Genomic DNA, 20,520 nt, shown 5'->3' on the forward strand with positions numbered 1-20,520 from the left:
TGACAACGTAGCATTCCCACAGGCAGAAGTACAGGTCTCGAGCAGTTTAAGGGCTGGTGTAGTGAGGGCGTCGTTGTAGTGTAGAAGTTTCATGAACTCCGCCGTAAGGGAACCGCGTGTACGCACTGGAACCTATGTAGTATTAGTGATCTCGTTCGTTTGCAATCGAAGAGGGCCTGAATAACCTCAGCTTCGATGGTTGCACCATATGAAGATTGCTGTTGGTGACTTTGCGCCTTGTTCTCATCTTCTGCGTCATGGGAAACTCGACGCTGTCTCTTGGCCGGCCGGTCACATGGGGAAGGCGAACTGGCATGGTCCATCGTGGCATTTGGAATAAAATGCAAGAGAAATAGTGCTCGAGGGTCTTTTATAGATCGGCAAAGGTCACACTAAGGCTGCTGTCATTGCCACCCATGACCGTTCTGGTCTGACTTCGACCGTCTTTAAAAGAGTCAGTGAAATTTTACCTCAACTGATGACGCTCGATCTCACCTGCTGCTCACCCCGAATTAGCCAATGTTAGGCGGAAAGGAGCAACAGATGAAGCCTTGAAACAAAGACTTGCAGAAACTACCTCTAAAAAGTGGTTCACATGTGTAACTTTGATGCATTGAATGCTATACATCAAGTAGAGTTCGTTGAAGCTGGAGATGCAGTTATTGTGGCGCGAGCTACCCAAAATGTGGCGATGCAGATATCAAATATTTCCGTTCCAAATATCGCGACGTAGCAACAGACGTTGAAGTAGTGTATATCACTCGCTATTACAGACCACTACCCATGCTTCTTCCAGCGACGGCGCTGAAATTTTTTGACCGGAGTTATGTTCTTCAATACCGTAGCACGAAACCATGTTCCTACTGTCTCGACGGTGATTCTTAGTCCTTTCGATCGCAGAGATGTATAAACGTTTGCTCGCCATGCGATGTTTTGCACATTGGGATTGACCTATATGCATAAATCGCTTCTATCCATGTGTACATATTCAATCGATTCTTGTGGATTACTCAACAAGCTGGGAAATACATATCCGCATTTGTTAGGTTCAATACCGAAACCACTCCGCAAACAGCCACGATCCGTTCCAGCGCTCCAGACGCTAAAATGAGCCAGCAGCATCTCATGCATCGTATCAAGGTCGACTCCCTAAGTCCATAAACCAGATCTAAATCTCGCTCTTGAAGGAAGGATCTGCCTGTCCCTGATCCCCGGTATGATTGTACGGCTTATCATACCGTTCTTCCATTTCCTGATTATGCTTCTTAACATCGGAAGGCAAGTCGTCTTTCAGGTTTCCATCTTGATCGGCGAATGGTGACTGGTTTCCGTCGTGTAGAGTGGGCTCCGCTTTGTTTGACGGGATAGGGTGGTTGGGGGAATCTTGTTGGTGCGTTGTTTGGGATGAATTGCCGTCGTTTTTTGTGCCATATGGTTGGCCTAAAATGGTTGTGTGAGGTTGATGTGTGTTTGAGAGGTATGGGGTTTTGGAAAGCGTTCTCCTGAGGCGCATTAATATTGACATTTTGAGTGGTTTTTGTTTGGTAGGGGATTGGTTTTGAGGCTTGTGCTTATTATGTATGAACCATTGATGTGCGCTCGGTTATAATGGTCATTTATAAGTAATCAAGCCGTCTTATCAGTAGAATCAGGCTTGAGAAGGCGATATCCTTCATGACGTACGGCGATGTCATTGTATTCAACGCCAAGACTTCGTTTTCGCGTGATTATTCGGAAGTAAATAGTTACTTAACAATTCTACCGATCTCCTACAACTACCATTCTTTCAGTCTTCTATACACCAAAAGCGCGAAGAATTGTGGAGGGATCACAAAATTTCTTCTCTCGTTTTGAAAGGCTGAAGCGGCTGCTCCAACATCAAATCCAAGTCTTCTTTCCCAGCCGATCAAAATTTCTCCCAGATCTCTTCTGAACCGGAACGCACACGACGATCAGCCGCCCCATCTCCAGAGGTGCTCGCCAACGAAGATAGTATGTCACCAAAAGGAGACAACAGAGATCTCGATCGGTCTGTAATTTTCCACGAAAGAGTTCTCAGCGCAGACTCAAACTAAACTGATCTTCAGCTCCAGAGCCTGCGAGAAGAGCAACGAGCTAGGCGGCTCGGTTATGACAGAACAAGAGCCTTCGGGTGGCCACTTTCGTGCGAACCATGCGACAGTCGTGAGAGAACCTAAGTGGCCATATGTCATGCCCGAGTACCAACTTTCTTTATCGGTGAAGTCCATGGTCATCAGTGGAGGCATGTAATAGATACAGCCCAATTGAAGCGGTTTGTCGTCTTGAGAAGATCCGAACAACTGACTTTCACGAATCTGGCCAGACTAAGTGCACCCGGGGGTTTGCCGCTATATTTGCCCCTTTGGGCTGTCTCTTCTGGTTTTTGAGGCCTCATCGGGACACATGGCCACACCAACGCTGTAGGACATGCTGCTTGGCCATGGATGTACCAGAAGGGACGAATCATGAGTTTCCGATTGACCTATGAAATTTTTGGCTTGATCCAGGCTCGCATTTAACAAACGCAAAATTCGGTTGGCCCACACTTTTAGTCGACGGCTATGGCCTCTGCACTGAAAACACAACAATTGCTTTGCAGCCAAGGATAATCCCTGCGCTGGTGGATATGCGAAAGGAGGGCTCTGGAACGGCTGGAAGCACATTACCCCATTTATCCGAGAGTCAATCGGCACCGTGTTTAGACAGTGATTTCCGTCATCTGCCACCCAGATGCACCGCTCACGGTGCAGCGGATCGCCCAAAACTTGCCCCAATTCCCGTTGGAGATTAGTAGGGTTCCAGGCCATGATGAGGAGATTTTCTGGAAATGCGTTCGGGATGATGTGATATTCGAGGTATAGTCTTTCGGCTGAAGAATTATATTCTTCAGTGGTACCTGTAACCATGTAGGAAGAGTGCAGTATATAGATGCTTGAGAAAGCACCTAGTCAGGCAATTCATCTCGCTGGGTCCCTATTTTATGCCTGAGCAATGAAATCTAGACTTAGTTGACCACCAAAAATTCCCGTCGCATTCCTGAAAAGAGGTTGTTAATTCCTGGGAGCTCTGGTCGCATTGGAAAGGATTATACATGAAGCATACGCAACGTGTAGATAAATGATATCCGGACCACATGGTACATCAAGAGCTATCAGTTCCTTGAAGCGAATGAGAGCCCAACACGCACATCGAAGTTTCCATAGGCAACCCGCAAGCTTGCCGACTATGCTACCCACAGCAGCAGCCAAGGATTCCACTGATTTATGTTCGTCGCAATAGAGCAGCAGTGATCTGGAATGAGACATACCGCAGTACGTGATCGTTGCATATTTGCAAGTGCTACATGTTTATGCACCTAGACACGCTATTAGCAGTTTGTTTCATGTCTTAGCTCGCGTATAAATTTAATCAACCAACACTGTTGACGTGATTCTACGAATAAACATATTAATCCTGGAAACGCCAAAATCAATTTTAGGAGCTGTTCATGCCCTGGGAACTCTTTGTCGAACTGAGGGGTGGTATTTTATTTCACCACTAAGGACAGGTTTATTCATCAAGTACCCATTCTCTCTTTGTCTCTGTATGGTAAACGGGGTACGCTCGGCATACCAGCGTCGTAACACGCTAGGAACGACTCCTGAGATCTGATAACGCTTCAACAGCAAGATCCGGAGGGAACAACAATCAAGGCATCTCAATGGGACACCTCAATACTAGCACATACCAGTATCCGTCAACCCGACAGATTTCCCAACTAGACCAAAATACGAATCCGTTCCCAGCATAGAGGGCTGTGGTCTAGAATCCAACTTCATTGCGAGGGGTCAGGGTAAATGAATTTTACACACACACACACACACACAAACACACATACTGTACCATCCGGTAGCTGTCAAATTTCGATCTACCCTGTATCTTGGAGGATCTTGTCGAAGCGATCTTGAACGGGCGCTTGTTGATATCTTCTTCTATATAAATATTGTGATTGTGTACCGAGCGGGAGCTAGCCCCAGACCGATGTCGGACCCACCAGCGGGGGCTTCCGAAGCCACGCCCACAAACACCCCAAAACGACCAAGCCCTTTTCGTCAGCATGGGTCTCAGCCGTCCCCTCGTCCCCCGCAAGAGAAAACAGCCTCGTCATGGTGATGAATTTACTTCCACATCGCGGTTAAACCCCGAGTTCGCTGGTAATGGCGAGCCTACCGGACGAGTGACCACCAAGGAGGCCCGCCAACTCATCGAACGACCTAAAAGAGATCATCCACTATCAGACTACCCCCATCCAAGCGAATGAAGAGGTGAAACACAATCAGAACGTTCTCTTGGCCCAGAATGAGAAGCTTCTCGAGGAGGTTCGAACGCTGCGGACACAAGTCGAAACTCCCCCTCACACCGCCGAACAGGACGTGGGCTGCAGTGGCCGCCGGTGGCAACGACACGACGACCCAACCGGCGCACCAACGACCCGAAAAAGATGAGAATTGCGTCCGCATCTACACCCAGCGGTCGCTTGTCGACCTACGAGACAACAACGATAGTGACGGCAACACGTTCGGCCGATACCTCCCCACAGATTCTGCCAACATCCAAATCCGCACCGCACTGATGAACGCTCCCACCAACCCAGGACGCCCAGGTCGCCGGATCAGCACTACCAAGACAGGCTACGTGATTCGATTCAACGACACCGAGTCGGCCGAGCTGGCCCGCAACAGCACCGAATGGCTGAACGAGCCAGGAAACAATTCGAAGCTAGTCAAGCCACGATTCGGCATCGTCGTTCACCGGACACCGACGGAAAAGATTTTTGACCTCGATAACGCAAACGCCCAGGCCATCGAAAGATCATGGAAGAAAACGACCTGACAGGACAGGGATTCCAAATCCAGGAAGTGGCGTGGCTCAAGAGGAAGGACAAAATGCTAGGGAAATTCGCATCGCTTGAAATCCGGCTCGACTCGGCGGAAGGAGCTGAACACATCCTTAACAAAGGTCTTCTTGTCGGCCAGAGATACATCGACAGCGTGGAACGCCGCGAGATCACGAAAAAGAGATGCTTTCGATGCCAGCGATTCGGACACCTGGCATGGTCGTGCAAAGAAACACCACGGCGTGGAAAGTGCGCGGACCAGCACGAGAGACAGCGATGTCCCCCAGGAGTGAGACCCCGATTCCTCGACTGCAGGGGCGAACACCCAACCGGTGACCGACAGTGCCTTACTCCCGCAACTTCCAACCACCCCCAATGTTAGAGACGAGGCTACGCGTGCTACAGCTGAACATTATGAAATCGAGGCCAAGGATGGAGGCCCTTCTCAACGATCACCATAGCCAAAACCTGGATGTACCCCTGATCCAGGAACCGTCCATCACCGCCTACCGCACCCACGTCAACCACAGCTCTTGGCGCCTCTACCGTCCGACAACCGACACCGACGCAGTCCGATTTTGCAGCTTGATCTATGTGAATCGGAGGGTCTCTACTTCGTCACACCGAAAAATCCTGTGTGACTACCCAGACGTCGCTGCTATCAAGATCTGGACATCTGACTTCCAAATCCTTTTCTTCTCCGTTTACAATCCTTCTGCCCCTCTGTGTACGGACGCCGAAGCTTCGGCAGAACCGGCCCTCAGTAAGTCCTAACGGTTGGACTTCCGATGAAATTGGCCTTCGATGGCCGAAGAAACTCTTTATTACGTCGACTTCTTCGCGAGTGAAGGGTCGGTATCGACTTTTAATCCTCGACGGCCACGGAAGCCATTCAACCCCGAAATTTGATGAAACTTGTGAACAAAATAGTATCATTCCAATCTGTATGCCCGCACACTCGTCCTACCTCTTATAGCAGCTCAATATCGGCTGTTTTGCGGTGTTAAAACGCTCATAAGGTCGGATGGTTGAAATGAAAATGCGGAACGGGATTAACCATATCGATAAATTTGATTTCCTCGAGGCTTACCCGACCGCACGAGCTGAGGCTTTTCGCTCCGATACGATTAAGAATAGCTTCGGAGCAGCTGGTCTATTGCCTTATGATGCCGATCGAGTGATCTCGAAGCTTGATATTCGTATTCGAACCCCCCCCCGCCCCCGCGTCGGCTAAGACGGCCTTCGCCGCCATTACAGCCCCGAACGAGGGCCTTACCTAGGTGTGGCTTATGTAGAAATGAGGGCCATAGGAGAGACGCATGCCCAGATAGGGTGATATCTTAGTTGAATTAAATACGTTGTAACTTCCTAGATTGAGGGGAGGCGGGCGACTCGCTTGTGGATTACGTTAACTAGTTAGTTATGAGATCTCCTTGCCTGATTTATCAGGCCTGAATCAGCACTGAACCACCATGAAGCTGCTTTCAATGGAAGTCTTCATAAAGGGGACCACAGCTCACCTCGCTTATGAGAGAACACACAAAGCCATGTCTATAAGTACTAGGTGAACTACATAGTGTAGATAGACAGACTTAAACAATCTCTTTCTCAGGGCGTATGCTTCACATAGGTATATATCATATTCTTAACACAGGTAATATATAACATCTTGTCGTCATGATGTTCTCAATTACATGTGCCAGTTGAACAGAGCAGTCTCAGTCTCAGCTCTCGGTCTCAGCGTGTGTTTGAAGATACAGCAATTGCCCTAATAACTCGCCGCCTAGTATTCTCAAAATCAAAAACCTGAGCATGATCTAACTCCTCAAACCACAGCAGCTCAAGCCCGTACCCAATCCAGGATTTGTTTTTCCACTCTTGTGCTACTCCATTGTCAACTGTCCGATTTCCCGATGAACCCATCAAGTACTGTCCCACTGTTTCGGTGTCCACAATCAAATCCTTCCCACACAAAACGACTGTAACATTTCTACCCTCCTGTTGGTCGTTTTTGGCCTTTATCCCAAGGTCTTCCTTCCAAATGATGTTGTCAATCCAGGAGAATCTCCTTGCCAACGTATGTGCAACTCCTATATCCTTACTTCCAAAATACCACAGCTGATATTCATTGGCCCGGGCTGGCCGGCGGGCTATGAAGTTGTATGCCACGTCAGGCAAGTGGAGGAGGAATGACACTGGATCAATAAAGACCGTAGGCCCGATGAGCGAAGAAAATCGATCGGACTTGAGAAGGTGTGAAGCGATTATGGAACCAAAAGAATGAGACACAAGCACGAATCTGCTCCACTCATGATACTGCATAATCTTCATGATCTCACAGATCATCACATCCTTTTCCAGAGCTGGATGAGTTATCCGAGAGCTGACCGGCATGATCTCAAGTGCGATGATGCCAACCTCACTATCATCTGTTCCTCCCATCCGTAGTTCACTGTTAAGGTCTCGGAGGAAGTTCATGTAAGGGTACAGACCAATTCCGATACCATGTATAAATAGCACGGGTAGCCGATTTTTGGATGTATGCCGTCGATGCCAATATGTGAGATGACGCGCCGGTGATCTGTGGACAGTGAAAATTGTCAAAGGGCGGAATGGGAATACGGTAAAGAATTGCGACAGCGAATTGCGATGGAAATGGAATCCATTGTACAACATCTTGTAGTACATTGTTGTGTCAACCACAAAAACGCACTAAGTGAATTGAAGTGTCAGTATGATACAACTCCATCACAGATAGAGATGAAGAGGAATAACTGCCAGTTTACCATAGCAGGCTACGAGGTGAACCGCCTGCTTCATTTAGCAGCTGTCCTAGACCTTTCACATCCATCTTTCCCGGTGACAATTTTCGCTCCATCAGCTGCTCAACTTCTGCTGTATAGGTCTCGAGTTCCTCCTCATTCTGCTGGTCCAAACCCTGCGCATATCCAGGTTTGAAGAATGCCCATCTGATAAAGTCTTTCACGTTATCACGCTTGATGTATTGAGCATCTGAGACCATAAGCCACTGGCTGAGATATCTCTCCAGATTTGGCACATTCCTATTGCAGCACCTAAACAATTTCTCCCTGAGCTCCGCAGACAAAGGCCTGTGGAAGATAGGAGAATGGTGAAGAATATATTTGAGTGGTACGAAGACAGTGATGAAAAAGACTGCCTCTGCAGTGAGCCAAGTATGAACAGAGAAGGGTATGCGTCCGAGATAAGTTGGCCGGTGAAAGAATTGAACGACGAGTAAGTGAACTGTGTATAAAGTACTGATCGGCACAATGTTGCGAAGAAATAGGATGCAAACCCGAATAAAGAAGTACTCAGCAGTAGACGTTCCGATCATTGCGGCTTATAATTATCTGCCTGTATAGTATGCGTATAATGGGTAATCTGGTAGTAGGGGAAGGCAAAGGGGTATAAAATCACGCATCTATGATTTACATGTGGATAAATTGGATTGTTGCATCTGGTTTGCCACGTCACTCCTCCCAACATAAATCTTTTTGGTCATGGTAGCCTTTTTCTGTTGAAACAAACAGACAACGCAATGGCATGTGATGGCATATATATGATGTAATAATGTTGACGGTAACATTGCCGCCTCGGGAAGTGATCGGCTCCCGGATTCCAGGGTGAGTTAGTCAACCCGCCGCCCTAAGCTGCCCACTGAGTGACCCTGAGCTGCTCAGTGAGCAACCTGATCGCTCACCCCGGTGCTCTCCCCTGATCAGCCCCTTCACCCTCCGTCTTGCCTTCTAGCTTTCACCTGCTCCGATGGTAACCGCACTGCCTACCGGCGTTCCTGGGAGTTCTGGTCTGGAGTCGACGTATCCCCACGTCGCTACAGTGACTTGCTGTCCTCTTCGAACTTTCCATCGGTTGACTCAATCCATTCGGCTTGCATGAGATATTCAGTACCACCTCACCTCTACACCCTCTCATACGTTCTCTCGCTAACGCTGCCGACACCACCCAGCAAACGAACCACGAATGTTCACCTCTGTCCCCGTTCCTCCATATACTTACTGTGCCAATTTGATCCCAGGAACAACATTCGCACCAGCCTTCGGGCAACCGTTCTTTGTGTGGTATACCTAGGTCTCGAACAACTCGCCGCGCCGTGTGAAGCAAGTCGACGCCATCGGCTGACGGATCTAGTTTAGTTTCGGGCTAGATATCTGCCACTGAATCAATTAAGCTAGCATTCCTAGGCACCCTTTCCTATAACTGATCCCTCGCAGCTAGAAAGGGCTTTGCGATTGGCTGCAGGGAATACTGCGGCCTTGTCGATAGATCTAGAATCTAAATCGGTTCTGTCGACAATTCGCTGCTCTATCTCACGGGCTGATTGGAATGATGAATCGAAACAAATAAATAGTCCCAACTATCCCCCCTTTCCACCGTTCGTTTGAAATATCATCGATCGTGAATTTTACTGCCTCCTGCTTTGATTCCCATTCATTCAGAACCTCTTGAATCTACCTACCATGGTAACGCTGAACCATCAAAGATTTTGGCAGCCATTATCAAGAGCTTCAGTGAGACGCTCTTCCACCGGCTCAGAAACCCAGACTACCGATGTAGTGAGGCAATCGGACGCCACAGAAGAAAGAAATGAAGCAGACTAAACCCTGGGGAATAATGTGCCACAAGAAGAACGCAGTACATTGAGTCTCGGTAAGACATATTTTAAACATCCTCCTCCCATGCCCCTTGGAATTAATACGCTCTCTCCAATCTTAGAACCCGGCGAGCCCCCTCGAGCCAATTCGCCTGAACTCTATCTCAATGATGCAGCATCAGCCGCTGGAAATTATCCTGACTATCCCGAGGAAGTCGCTCTTTATCCTTCCTCCCGAGATACTGCCTCCGTGACTGGCTTAGAAGGCCCTGGTTCGATGAGAGTCTTCGATGTCTTTGAGGACGATGGTACCAGACAAAGCGACGGGGGGTATTACAGAGATTATAATCCAAACGAAAGGAAGCGAGCTTTGGAATATTTAAATACATCCTCTCCGAAACGATGCCGGCACCGGACTTCTACAGTCACAAATGCGAACGAGCGGCGAGGAAGACGAGCACATAAACCAGGAGCCGGAAATTTGCCAAGCGAAATCACAGAGGGCGATTCCGCGGGCAATCTCGCAGGCCTAAGGAATGCGATCGGATATTTGAAGCGCGCGTACAGTGTAGTCACTGCTGAGGCCAAATTTTCTGACGACCTCGCGGGTGCAGAAATTCTCAAAGAGAATCTTGCAGTGCTTCAGCTTGCAACAAAAACGCTACAACACGCATACGGCATCATCGCAACAAGCACCACAGCAATGGAAAATTCAGTGCGAGAGGCTACGACTGTAAAACCACGGCCAGGTTTTACCCGCAGGAAGTGGACCCCCGAAGATGGGCGTCGACTCTTGAGGTTGAAAGACTCTCAAAAGCTGTCATGGAGTAGTATTCGCGATTCGTTCCCCGAAAGAACTATGAATGCACTCAGGAGCCAATACTCTCCGGAGACTTCCAAGCATTTGGAGGCTTTTTCGAGTAAGGGGAGCCAATCGGTCAGCGCTGGTCGGAAACCAAAGTACACATCAAAGATCCGAAGAAGCCCCAGGCTAGGCCAACCTCACCAGGTCAAAAATATGAGGAGCGAAGTCGAGCACCACCGAAGGTATCCCTCGCGTGCAAGGAATCATTGCGGTGACAATGCATTGAAGTTGGATTCCATTGATCCCCGACTCCGTGACCTCGGTAATGCCTAAGTCCGCCCCACTGTATTTTTTTCTGGTGGTAAGACCGGCATAGGATCTTTGGGCGGCAATATATCTTCTGCAAATGCGAATGACGGTCAATGCTACAATGTCATTAGAGCAGAAGGTTGTGTTTCCGGAGTTCTTTATGTAGATACCGAGCCTATATTCAGCGAGTTGAGACTTCTTGCACCGATTACATGATACAGTTTTTTGGTGAAGTAGAAGTCCGTATAGAGAGACCTGCTAGAGCTTACGTAGTGTAGAGACTGGTATTTTCTCTTCAATATGCACAACAAATATAGGTCAAAATCTTCTACCTTCCAAAATTGGCGCTAGAGACTTATACAAGTAGTAGTAGTAGTAGTAGTAGTAGTAGTAGTAGTAGTAGTAGTAGTATTCATTTACACTGACCCCTCGCAAAGCGATATGCAGTATACGACAACTATATATCCGAGTATGTACTTTTAGAATGATCCACTTTCTGACAGGAACTTAGAGCCTCGTCACGGCCTGCCCTGGCCCATCGCCGTTCCCGTTGTTAGGCTGCCTTCATGGCGCGGCTGTTGTGAAATTTCAAGTGAGACGGATAGCGACTGTCCGGATTTGGCTGCATTTCTGATAGGAACCGCGAGAATGCGGGCAATGCTGAGTGTAAGAATCTGGCTAAAGAATGTGTTTCCGAGGCTGGTTTGTTGCGGGCTCGATTAGCCGGATGTTTCCTGGTTTTCTTGTCGTCCTTGAACGGTGGTGGTTTATTGTGAAAACGACGGTGAAGATCTTCGATTGTGAGTGTGAATTTGAAGGGAGGTGCGGGTTGGTGAGTTTTAGATGTCGGTTGCGCTGAAGATGTGGGTGCACGTTGGATGACCGAGGCGTAGGTCGGTTTCTGGAGTTGAGGCGGAGAAGTAGCAGTCTGTGCCAATTGGAGAGGGTGAGGAGAGCCGGCTTGCTGCGACAGTTGCGGTTGAGGTAGCAGGGTTGGTGGGGGTCTGGTAAAAGTGGTAGGACCGGCTGCTGGAGATCGCTCGTACTGTATGCTGAGGTTCGAAATGGTTGCCTTGGGAGGTAATCTGTTGGAGGGAAGGTGGTGGTGCGTAGGTGTTGATTTGGCCGAAGTAGTTGTTGACTGGGACACTGGGTCGGGGTTTTCGAAATGTGATTTTAGATCGCGATAGATGATCTGCCACATGCAATTCTCTGTGTGAAGTCGCGGTATTTCTTCGATGGGGGCTCGCAAGAATGCGGTTAAAGGGGTTGTCGTTCCACAGGCAAAGCAGCATGCAGCTCGGTTGTTCGGCCCTAGTGGCTTGTAATACAGGCCATTCTGTGCTAGTTGGAGAGGGGTGACGCCGCTTATGAGCTGTCCATGAAATGAGACAGCCCTGGCGGCGATGGTGCCGTGGGTGGTCGAGATACGGTCATAAGGCTGATCGGCGTGATGCGGGGCGGTTTGTGCGGGTAGAGTAGTGGGGTAGGCGGGTTTGAGGAGAGAAGATGGGGGACGAAGGACAGGGAAAGGTCTCCTGCCCTTTTTACCCTTTTCCATGGCGGAGTCGTCCATTCGTCGTCTCCTGGACCTGCGGGTGTGTGGGATGTTCGGGATGCCCATCGCATACCGACTTATACAAGTCCGCTCGAAATCAGTTCCATCGTTTTTTTTCTCTTTGATTCTTTCTTAAATCTTGGCCAGATCCACTTCAGCCTGCATCTGGCCTAGCCCATCGATGACTGTCGAATGGGAAAAGGGTAATGAAAGTCTACTAGCTATATTAGGTCTAGCGTTGATAAAAATAGAGGCCGAGAAGTAATCAAAGAGAACAAATTGGTGAAAGTGATTTCGAGCGCGTCTGTACCTGCGAACTGATCTTGGAAGGCGATTGACTACAAAGAATTATGCAGCAAACGAAATGTATATGCATTCAAAGGTGACAATCGAGCTGGCCGTGAACGTCTCACGTGTTTTTATTAGCTTCCAATAACAGCAGATATCGTCGACTATCTCTATCGAGATGTAACGCGCAGAATGAGAGTTCGAGCGAGGCGACCCAGATAATCCTATTTTTGGAACCTCTGCCAGTTCCCAGAGCCATTCTGGCTGCCAGAAGAGGTGTCCTGTATTACTGGGAGCGTTATTGAATGCTTCCAGAAGGCTTGTTTGCGATCTTGGAAACACTTAGCCTCCTGGGAGTGCTAATAGTCGCTGTCGGGGATATACTTTGAGCATGAATGGAGATGATCTGCGGGATCCACATGGTGCATATGGGTTCCCCTGAACGCGAGGAAGCCTGTATCTTCTGCTTTTCTGCGCTACGTCTTGTATCTAGAGTCAACTTTAATTGTTCACCATATTGGTTATTCATGACAAGACACTTCCATCTCTACGTATACGAGAGACCCTCGCAGTCGCTCTCAGGAACACAGTTCGAGTCTCCCAGAAGCTGATCAAATGCATCCACGCTTTCACTTCGTAAGACTCTTGAGTTCCAGGTTCTTCCTAGCCCAATTTGAAATAATCTCATGAGATGCTTATCTGCGGTTATCTAATATAATGCCTCTCATGGTAGAAGTGTTTCAGAATATAGATATCAAGAATGTATGGAGTAGGTTCATATTTAGGTTTTGTTAATCCTTCAGCAGAGACCCGGGCCTGTGCTCCCCCTGAGGACTTTGCCCCTGGTATTTAATGGCTAGCTCGTCCATCTTCATTTGAATCGGCTCAGGGTGATTTGACTCCTTGTTCTGTGAGCGTCTAATAAACTTGAATTAACGAGTGAAAACAAGAAGAGCAGCTTACTATTTGTTCTGTAGATAGAGGCCACTCTTTGGCGTTCGAAGTCAACGTGTATAGTTGGCCTGTCTTCTTCATTCGGAGAACGAAGTGGATGTCGGCATCACATTCTGAACAATACTCGAAAATCTTCTTTAATAGTGTCTCCCTCCTTCTCAGACTTTTTTGATTTCCCCTTCTGACATCAGATGTTTTGAACTTGCTGTTGGCGATAGTTGTAGGCAATGATATGTTTGCCACCGGAGAGGGTTCCATTTGAATTCTATCCGCTAGCATCGGTCAGGTGGCTGTAAATACTTTTTGTTACCTAGGATATGATTTGATATAAGGTGCATAATGTCTCTACGGCTCAACTGACAGCGACAATGACGTTTCTTAGAATTGGTTTGTGTTGATAGATGGAACCTGTGGTAAAGCAACTTAAGCTGTCATGTCTTCAACGCCCATGACTTCCGACTTGACCAAGCAAGTACCCGTTGAATTTGGTTTTCATTCAGCAAACATCACTTAAACGAGGGCCATAAAACCATACTATTATCATTTTAAGGGTTTATATTAGCTCAGATTGAAGATAGGAAGTGACAGAAAGGCAAAGATCGAGCCCCATTTGAGGTCAACCATCACCTGCTCTCATGTTCGGTAGATAACGTTCAGAAATGAGCTGATATCCAGGGTCATGATTTCTATAGAGATATGACTGCTTGTATGTAATGCCATGTGCCTGTGCTATTGCTATCCATGTCACCTTGTCCTCTTGGGTAGACTCTAGACAATTGGTCTTGAGAGCCACATTAGAATACCCAGGATTAATAATCACCTATTGCTACTAGAGCATTCTGCAAAAATACCATCTTGGAAAGCATGATTGTAGCCCCTTCACTGTGATTCACAAGTTTAATTCCGCTGGTCTTGCCTTAAATAGATTGCATGTCAGAAAATTATTCCGCAGTGACAGCAGATTCTATTAAATCACAGTTATACAAGTGACAAGCCACTATTTGAGATAGATAACGCCAGACTTGAGTTTCTATAACCTCTCACCAGAGGTAAGCGAAGTGGGATGGAATGGTTTGACGCGTCAAACTTTTAGCACAGCCTGGGCGGCACTGTATTCAAAAATGTAGTGGAAATCCGGTATCGGTTGTCATTTTTGTATCGTGATTTCCACTCTCGTGCGCATTACTGGCATAGCCACAGCGCTGGTAAGCTCAGCCACAATTCTATAGATTTTACTCCCTCAATGTTGCCTTCCCTGACTCCTATCAGCAGCGCTTTCTCACCCCAACGATTGTGCTGATTGAGGTCGATGTCAGGATGCTGCAGCAGGATGTGTAAAATATGCAAGTTTGCATTGAGAATAGTATGAAACGGAAATTGCAGTCTCCTTATCAATTCTGTTCAGCTGGTTGCTCTTTAGTCGGCTACCTTGGGCCACTAACAGCTTCACAGCACCCACATTACCGTTTTCGGTGGCTAGGCAGAGTGGTGCATCCCCATATGGATGTTGAGCATTGATTTGGATGTCTTTGTGGGTGAGAAGCAATCTTAGCACTGCAGTGTTGCCCTCTCTTATAGCCAGACAGCGAGGGGATTGGAAGCTCGCGCAGATGTTGGGATCAAGCGACGGCACTGCGAGGAGCCACCGCAAAACAACTGTATCCAATCTTCTCACCGCGTGGTGGAGGGAAGTGGAAGGTCTGTCGTATCTTCCGCCCCCTCCAACCACATTGACGTCCACATCGTCCTCGCTCAGAAGCCTCTGCGTGACATCGTCGTGATGTCTTGAGGTCGCCCACCATAGTGGAGTATTGCCACTAATATCCTGGCAATTCAAGAACGCATTCGTTCGGCGCAGGGGTCTACCCCTGCGAGATGTCCACCCATTGCAGCCGTTTTATTGATACGAGCTTTCGATGCTGGTGAGCCGTGAGCCGCACAACGAAAGAATTCCAGACAGCTTTTTCGGTAAGCTAGCGATCTGGCCAGAGTAATTTTAGGTGGCTCAATGTAATGATACGATACCGCAACAATGACTCATTGCTCGAAATACAATAATGGACTCTGACGAGTGCTTAATAAGGATCATGTATATTGAGAAACCAATGACAAAGGAAAAAAAACGTAGATGAATTGAGATTCCTAAAGATCGACCAATTAGGCATCAGCGATTTGCACTAGAGCGATATGTTGATGTCGATCGCTAAACGACTCAAAATCGATTCAAAGGAATATGATGATATCACGTAACTTCCCCTAAACTTTCCATCTCTCCACTGCTAGTGCAGATAGTGTAGCGCCTGCATGCAATATTCCCTGATCACGGGCTTAATTAGTCAGGGCGACATTTAAGCCGATGGAACCGCTAAGAACGAAATGTTCTAAATCATGGCATCTGTTAGATGAAACAAGGCGTTACATGCTCAATTCCCTGCTTTTTGCATCTCACATACCATGAGATCTCGTCACAGAGAATGCAGAGACGCAAGGGTGCTACTAAGCGGATAAAGCGGGCTCAAATATATGGATATGGAAGCCTGCAAATTTTTCAACATTCAGATCAGCAATAGGTCTAGTACAGCGGTTGTACGTATGGTCAGCGTATCTTTGTGAGGACAAGTACGATCTCATGTCATTTGCGCACCGTTGCTCCCGATGTCTGACGGTTTCCGTAATGTCAGATAATGGGCGCAAGAATGCCGATATGAAAATATTGTGCCAAAACCTGTTGTTCAAAGTTCATCGGGAAATTGTCTGCAGCCAATCACTCTATTTGAAAGAACATCTTTACAGACTGCATAAGGTACGAAGAGGACGCAACTTGCATTGCCTTTCAGCTAATATGAACAGGATTCTATCAGTCAATTAATCGTACTTTCGGACCTCAATCCTGAAACTTTACGACAAGTAATGGACTTCCTGTACACGGGCGACTATACAATCAGACATTCGTTTCGCCGTCCGGTCGATCTCGAGGATGTCGAGGGTATCACTTTCACCAAAAAGTGCAACACAGAAGATAGCACAGCTCAAGTCATTCGACATATTGCCCACTGTCACATCAAAATGTTCCTTGCTGCAAGGAAACTTAAAATTCTAAAGTTGGAGTGTTTGGCAGCCAAGAGATTTGAAGATTGGATAAATGAATACGGGCTCTCGTCAGTCTGTTTAAACATCGCGGACGAGGTGCTCATGATGCAGTTACCAACCAATTTTCCCCTTCAAAAGATTGTCCTTGAAGCTTTGTGCAGACATCTCAATGTGTTGATAAGACACAACAGCTTCAGACAGATTTTGAAAAAGCATGGCAGCCTTGGATCCTATCTGGCTGTCATGGTGGACAACACAAAGCGAAAAGACGGGTCGGTCCTGGATAGAGACGCTGAAATGCCCCATGCCTTTAAAAATCAGCCAAAGATAATGAAATATTGCTGGCTATGTTTCGCATATGTTGGCTACTAGGCAAAGTGGCAGAATTGCGGTGAAGTCACATTTTAGCGTGGCAGCGGATTTTACGACAATTTTAAGGTAGTCTAAATGTCCAAGCCCAATGCAAGGCTACGAAGATGACGCCGTCCAAATCATGACTTCAAGCATCCCGTTACTAAGTCATTCAACCGGTGATTCGGAGAAAAATTCTCGCATTGGCTTCTTTTGTCCAAATCGGAATATTACACTGCTCGACAAAGGAAATGAATTCGGCGTGGTTCTGCAACAACCTTACATAAAAATTGTTGCAAGACAGAATACAATTAAATCAAAACTACTTCCTGGACTCACGATGTATTTCTTTTCAAAACTCGAGGTCGTAGCCATCCCTTATCCTGTCCATGAGATCATAGTATTCCCCCAAACTAACATCCTTGTTCGAAAAGCTCAACGAATTGCCACGATGCATTACTATTGATTGCGCATTCTCCTTTCGAAGAAAGTTTCTGAAGCTAACAATCTAGCTCTTGACTATATTTGTGCATAGACAAAATGAAAAAGGCTCAACGAGTCAGAGACGACCGAATCATGGCCAGTGCCACAATGGCGAATCGATCTCTTCTTGAAACTTGAGCTCAATTTAGACCGAGAAGTAGCAAACGAGCAGGCCGAGGCTATCCACCCAATATTAGACATTTTCATCGACTTGGATTCCTCAGGGCAGGGTGACTGTTTGGGGACATTCAACGATGACAAAAAATGGTTGAATCTCAAGAAATCCAGGTGACCGATGGCCGGTGCATGCAGCCAAGATAATAACGATATATCACGCGATCTGCAAATTTTTTAAGATGGATCACTAGCGACCAAGACTGCAATTCGACAAACGGTTGCGACGATTCTCTGTGACGGTAGATCCACCCTACAAGCAATCAAGAGCGTGAGAAAGCCTAGGCCAGATAGACCAGAAGGTAGATAGAGTGAGTAATCCTTCCTTCTGGCGTGCAAAGCCACAGGGATCGCGCTGGCTTTCAATTGGTACCAGGACACTGCGATAACCACAGCAGCGAAGCTGCGAATCGAATGGCGAAGCACGCTAGCAGCCCATGCAACTCCCACCCTTTACGCCCGCTTCTTACTAATCAGAGGGATTTCATCCAAGGATATTGTCGAACGATGGGATTAGTAATTGAGAATACCGAGTAACAGCGACCGTCCAAGGGAACTTGGCGATACTTTACCGGCGACGCACACAAGAAACCTGCCCGGGGGCCGAGCGTACCTACCGACGCAGCTGCGCACGGGTCACAATTAGCTCTTCTTTTTGGCTGCCCCACTTCCAAGACATTAGTGCGCAGTTTTTATTCAACGGTCGATTATAAAGAAACTGCGATGCCGTATACAACCCGACCAATCAGACTTCGGAATTCAGAGGTTCCTCGGCCCTCCCGCAGAGTCGCAACTAATCACAGGAGATGTGAACCTTGGAGAACTACATCGCGGTTGAGAAGCATTTTAGAAATGGCAACTGATGTCCAACCTTTAAAAATGCCCAAGCATCAACCAGAAGCCTTAGAAGTGCCCCTGTGTGCTCTAATGTTTGAGAGCCCTTCCAAGGTCGAAAGCCGACCTTGGAAGGTGATATCCATCTGGACATGTGCATGTATATGAGAAGGAAGATTTCCCAGATGCAATACGATCACAACAGATCATTGTGTGTCTCAAGTCAAGCCCTGTGCGTTCTTCTCTATTCATGATACCGAGAAAATCATTAAAAATACACCAGGCTTCAGAACATGCGCTTTCGTCCTATATGCCGAAAACGCCGACTACCATCCATACCACAAAAAAAGAAAAGAGATAATGTAATATTAAGTTTTTGATCAGTGAGGCTAGAACCACGTCGTCAAGATGACAACCAAGACAAAATTTCGTAAGAAATTGGATTTTTTCGTCATCGTCATCCGTCTTAAATAGATCAGTAAGAGCTAGAAACGAGTCTCTTGCTTTCCGGATCTCGAGGTGAGGGCAGCTCGTCATAATCACAACGACAATGGCGACTCTTCCATCGAATAAGAGCAACTAGAACGTCGGTGGTAAGCAAAGCTTGGATTCCAACAGCAGTCCAGGCCATGCCCAGGAACCCACTGCTGGAACTAGTCAAAAAATCAGGACTTCCACTTTTGGTGATAAGCCCAACGAATTGCGTCGAGATCAAGGTTGCGATGGAGGAGCCGATGGTGAGCAAAATCAAGCTGACCTGGATGTGGGGATTTAGCAGAAATACACCAAGTGTCGAGTTTCTTGTTATACTTACCACCAGGCTCAGAATTTGCAGATTGGGGGGAGGGAAGTCCGTTGGTGAACCTGGGTAGCCCGGCGGTGGGTCACTATCATCCAACGGGCTTGGTGGTCCTGGAGGTCTCCAGGTGTAGCGAATGGTGCTCAAACGGAGGAAAATTGACACAGCAACAGTAGAGGTGCCCAGAATGAATAACATGGACATCACCTGACTGGTTGGTGCCAAAGCAATAAAGTCATCTGTGAGATAGCTGGGCCATTTGGGCCCAGGGCCATTATCGCCACCTGCACCATCTCCTCCATCAGGGTCATCGCTGTCAGAGTCCCCACCACCAGAGTCTCCTCCATTGGCGGTTCCTTCTGAACCACCCATGGCATCAGAGTTGGCTTTTCCTGGATCGAAGATGGAGAGCGGGCTCAAGTCCGAGCATGCCGTGATCGATTTCTGAAGTGTTGTCGTCTTTGGATCATTGTTGACAATGCACTCTTTCTCAAACCCATAGCAATACGACATGAGGTATACATTGAAGAAGTCAGGGGCATTTTCCGATGTAAGACTCGATGTATCAATCTGAGACGACGATTAGCTTAGGGCACAGGCAGTCATCGATGGCCACCAACGCTAAGAATATTTGCATCTGGGGGGGACCTGACGTGAGCTTCCAGCAAAGAGACAAAGTAATAGCAGAATTAATGCCACAAGCGATGCTATATTCCCCAGTAGAGGGCGGAAATATATCATCTTGTGTGCTGCGTTGAGATCTCGCAATGAGGTTTCAAGCCGCACTTAGTGTCTCGGAGGTTCCGTTTGATCAAGTCTCGGGAGTCTCATCATCCTCCAGACTACGAGATTTGATTTTGTGATTAGTATGCTGCATTTTGTGGCGAGTATGTGGTTGTATTGGACTACCCAATCGGGTTCCTATGGAATGCGAGCAAAAGTCTTTCGTGGAATGTCACTGGCGCCACTAACCTCGTAACCAGAGTACCCGGGATGCGAAGAGTCTGTGCTGCTCTCTCTTAGACATCAAATTCAGGAAGCATATTTTCCTTAGTTTTCTCTCTTTCCTTTTAAACGCCAACTGATGGTATTTTCCATTGAACTCACCATCTGCCCGCATTTATTCCTATCTCTTCATATTCTGAAATCACATTCGGGCACGAAAGCTCGCATCTGGAAGACCGTTTTATAACAATTACATGTGTACACTTTTCATAAAATTGTCCAATCATCTACCGTGATCCGGCTTCCCTCGACACCTGTAAAGTATTCGGTATCTACGACCTCCCGTGTACGATCGATCGATCGACGCACTGCTAGATTTGAGATTGGGTGTTCAATTTCA

The 20,520-nt window shown here is 47.4% G+C and overlaps 6 protein-coding genes across 6 annotated transcripts; 2 read left to right on the forward strand and 4 right to left on the reverse strand.

Moving 5' to 3' along the window:
* Window positions 1–1,168: 1,168 nt before the first annotated feature.
* Window positions 1,169–1,525, reverse strand: N7506_005408 (serine-rich protein; the record flags this gene model as incomplete). The annotated part of the gene is made up of 1 exon (XM_056954702.1): window positions 1,169–1,525. The coding sequence occupies one exon, from the start codon at window positions 1,523–1,525 to the stop codon at window positions 1,169–1,171; it is 357 nt and encodes a 118-aa protein (XP_056813591.1).
* A 5,109-nt stretch (window positions 1,526–6,634) lies between these two features.
* Window positions 6,635–8,252, reverse strand: N7506_005409 (uncharacterized protein; the record flags this gene model as incomplete). Its single annotated transcript, XM_056954703.1, has 2 exons — window positions 6,635–7,609; window positions 7,743–8,252. 2 exons carry the CDS (start codon window positions 8,250–8,252, stop codon window positions 6,635–6,637), a joined length of 1,485 nt encoding a protein of 494 aa, XP_056813592.1.
* Window positions 8,253–9,615: 1,363 nt separating this feature from the next.
* On the forward strand, window positions 9,616–10,668 carry N7506_005410 (SANT/Myb-like DNA-binding domain-containing protein; the record flags this gene model as incomplete). Its single annotated transcript, XM_056954704.1, has 1 exon — window positions 9,616–10,668. The coding sequence occupies one exon, from the start codon at window positions 9,616–9,618 to the stop codon at window positions 10,666–10,668; it is 1,053 nt and encodes a 350-aa protein (XP_056813593.1).
* A 529-nt stretch (window positions 10,669–11,197) lies between these two features.
* Window positions 11,198–12,205, reverse strand: N7506_005411 (uncharacterized protein; the record flags this gene model as incomplete). The annotated part of the gene is made up of 1 exon (XM_056954705.1): window positions 11,198–12,205. The coding sequence occupies one exon, from the start codon at window positions 12,203–12,205 to the stop codon at window positions 11,198–11,200; it is 1,008 nt and encodes a 335-aa protein (XP_056813594.1).
* A 3,913-nt stretch (window positions 12,206–16,118) lies between these two features.
* On the forward strand, window positions 16,119–16,906 carry N7506_005412 (BTB/POZ domain-containing protein; the record flags this gene model as incomplete). Its single annotated transcript, XM_056954706.1, has 2 exons — window positions 16,119–16,247; window positions 16,295–16,906. 2 exons carry the CDS (start codon window positions 16,119–16,121, stop codon window positions 16,904–16,906), a joined length of 741 nt encoding a protein of 246 aa, XP_056813595.1.
* A 1,945-nt stretch (window positions 16,907–18,851) lies between these two features.
* N7506_005413 (actin cortical patch SUR7/pH-response regulator pali) lies at window positions 18,852–19,688 on the reverse strand (the record flags this gene model as incomplete). Its single annotated transcript, XM_056954707.1, has 2 exons — window positions 18,852–19,133; window positions 19,191–19,688. The coding sequence occupies 2 exons, from the start codon at window positions 19,686–19,688 to the stop codon at window positions 18,852–18,854; spliced, it is 780 nt and encodes a 259-aa protein (XP_056813596.1).
* Window positions 19,689–20,520: the final 832 nt, after the last annotated feature.

Source organism: Penicillium brevicompactum (genome assembly GCF_028827555.1).
Source record: "Penicillium brevicompactum strain IBT 35665 chromosome Unknown utg000003l_segment0_segment0, whole genome shotgun sequence".
NCBI lineage: Eukaryota > Fungi > Ascomycota > Eurotiomycetes > Eurotiales > Aspergillaceae > Penicillium > Penicillium brevicompactum.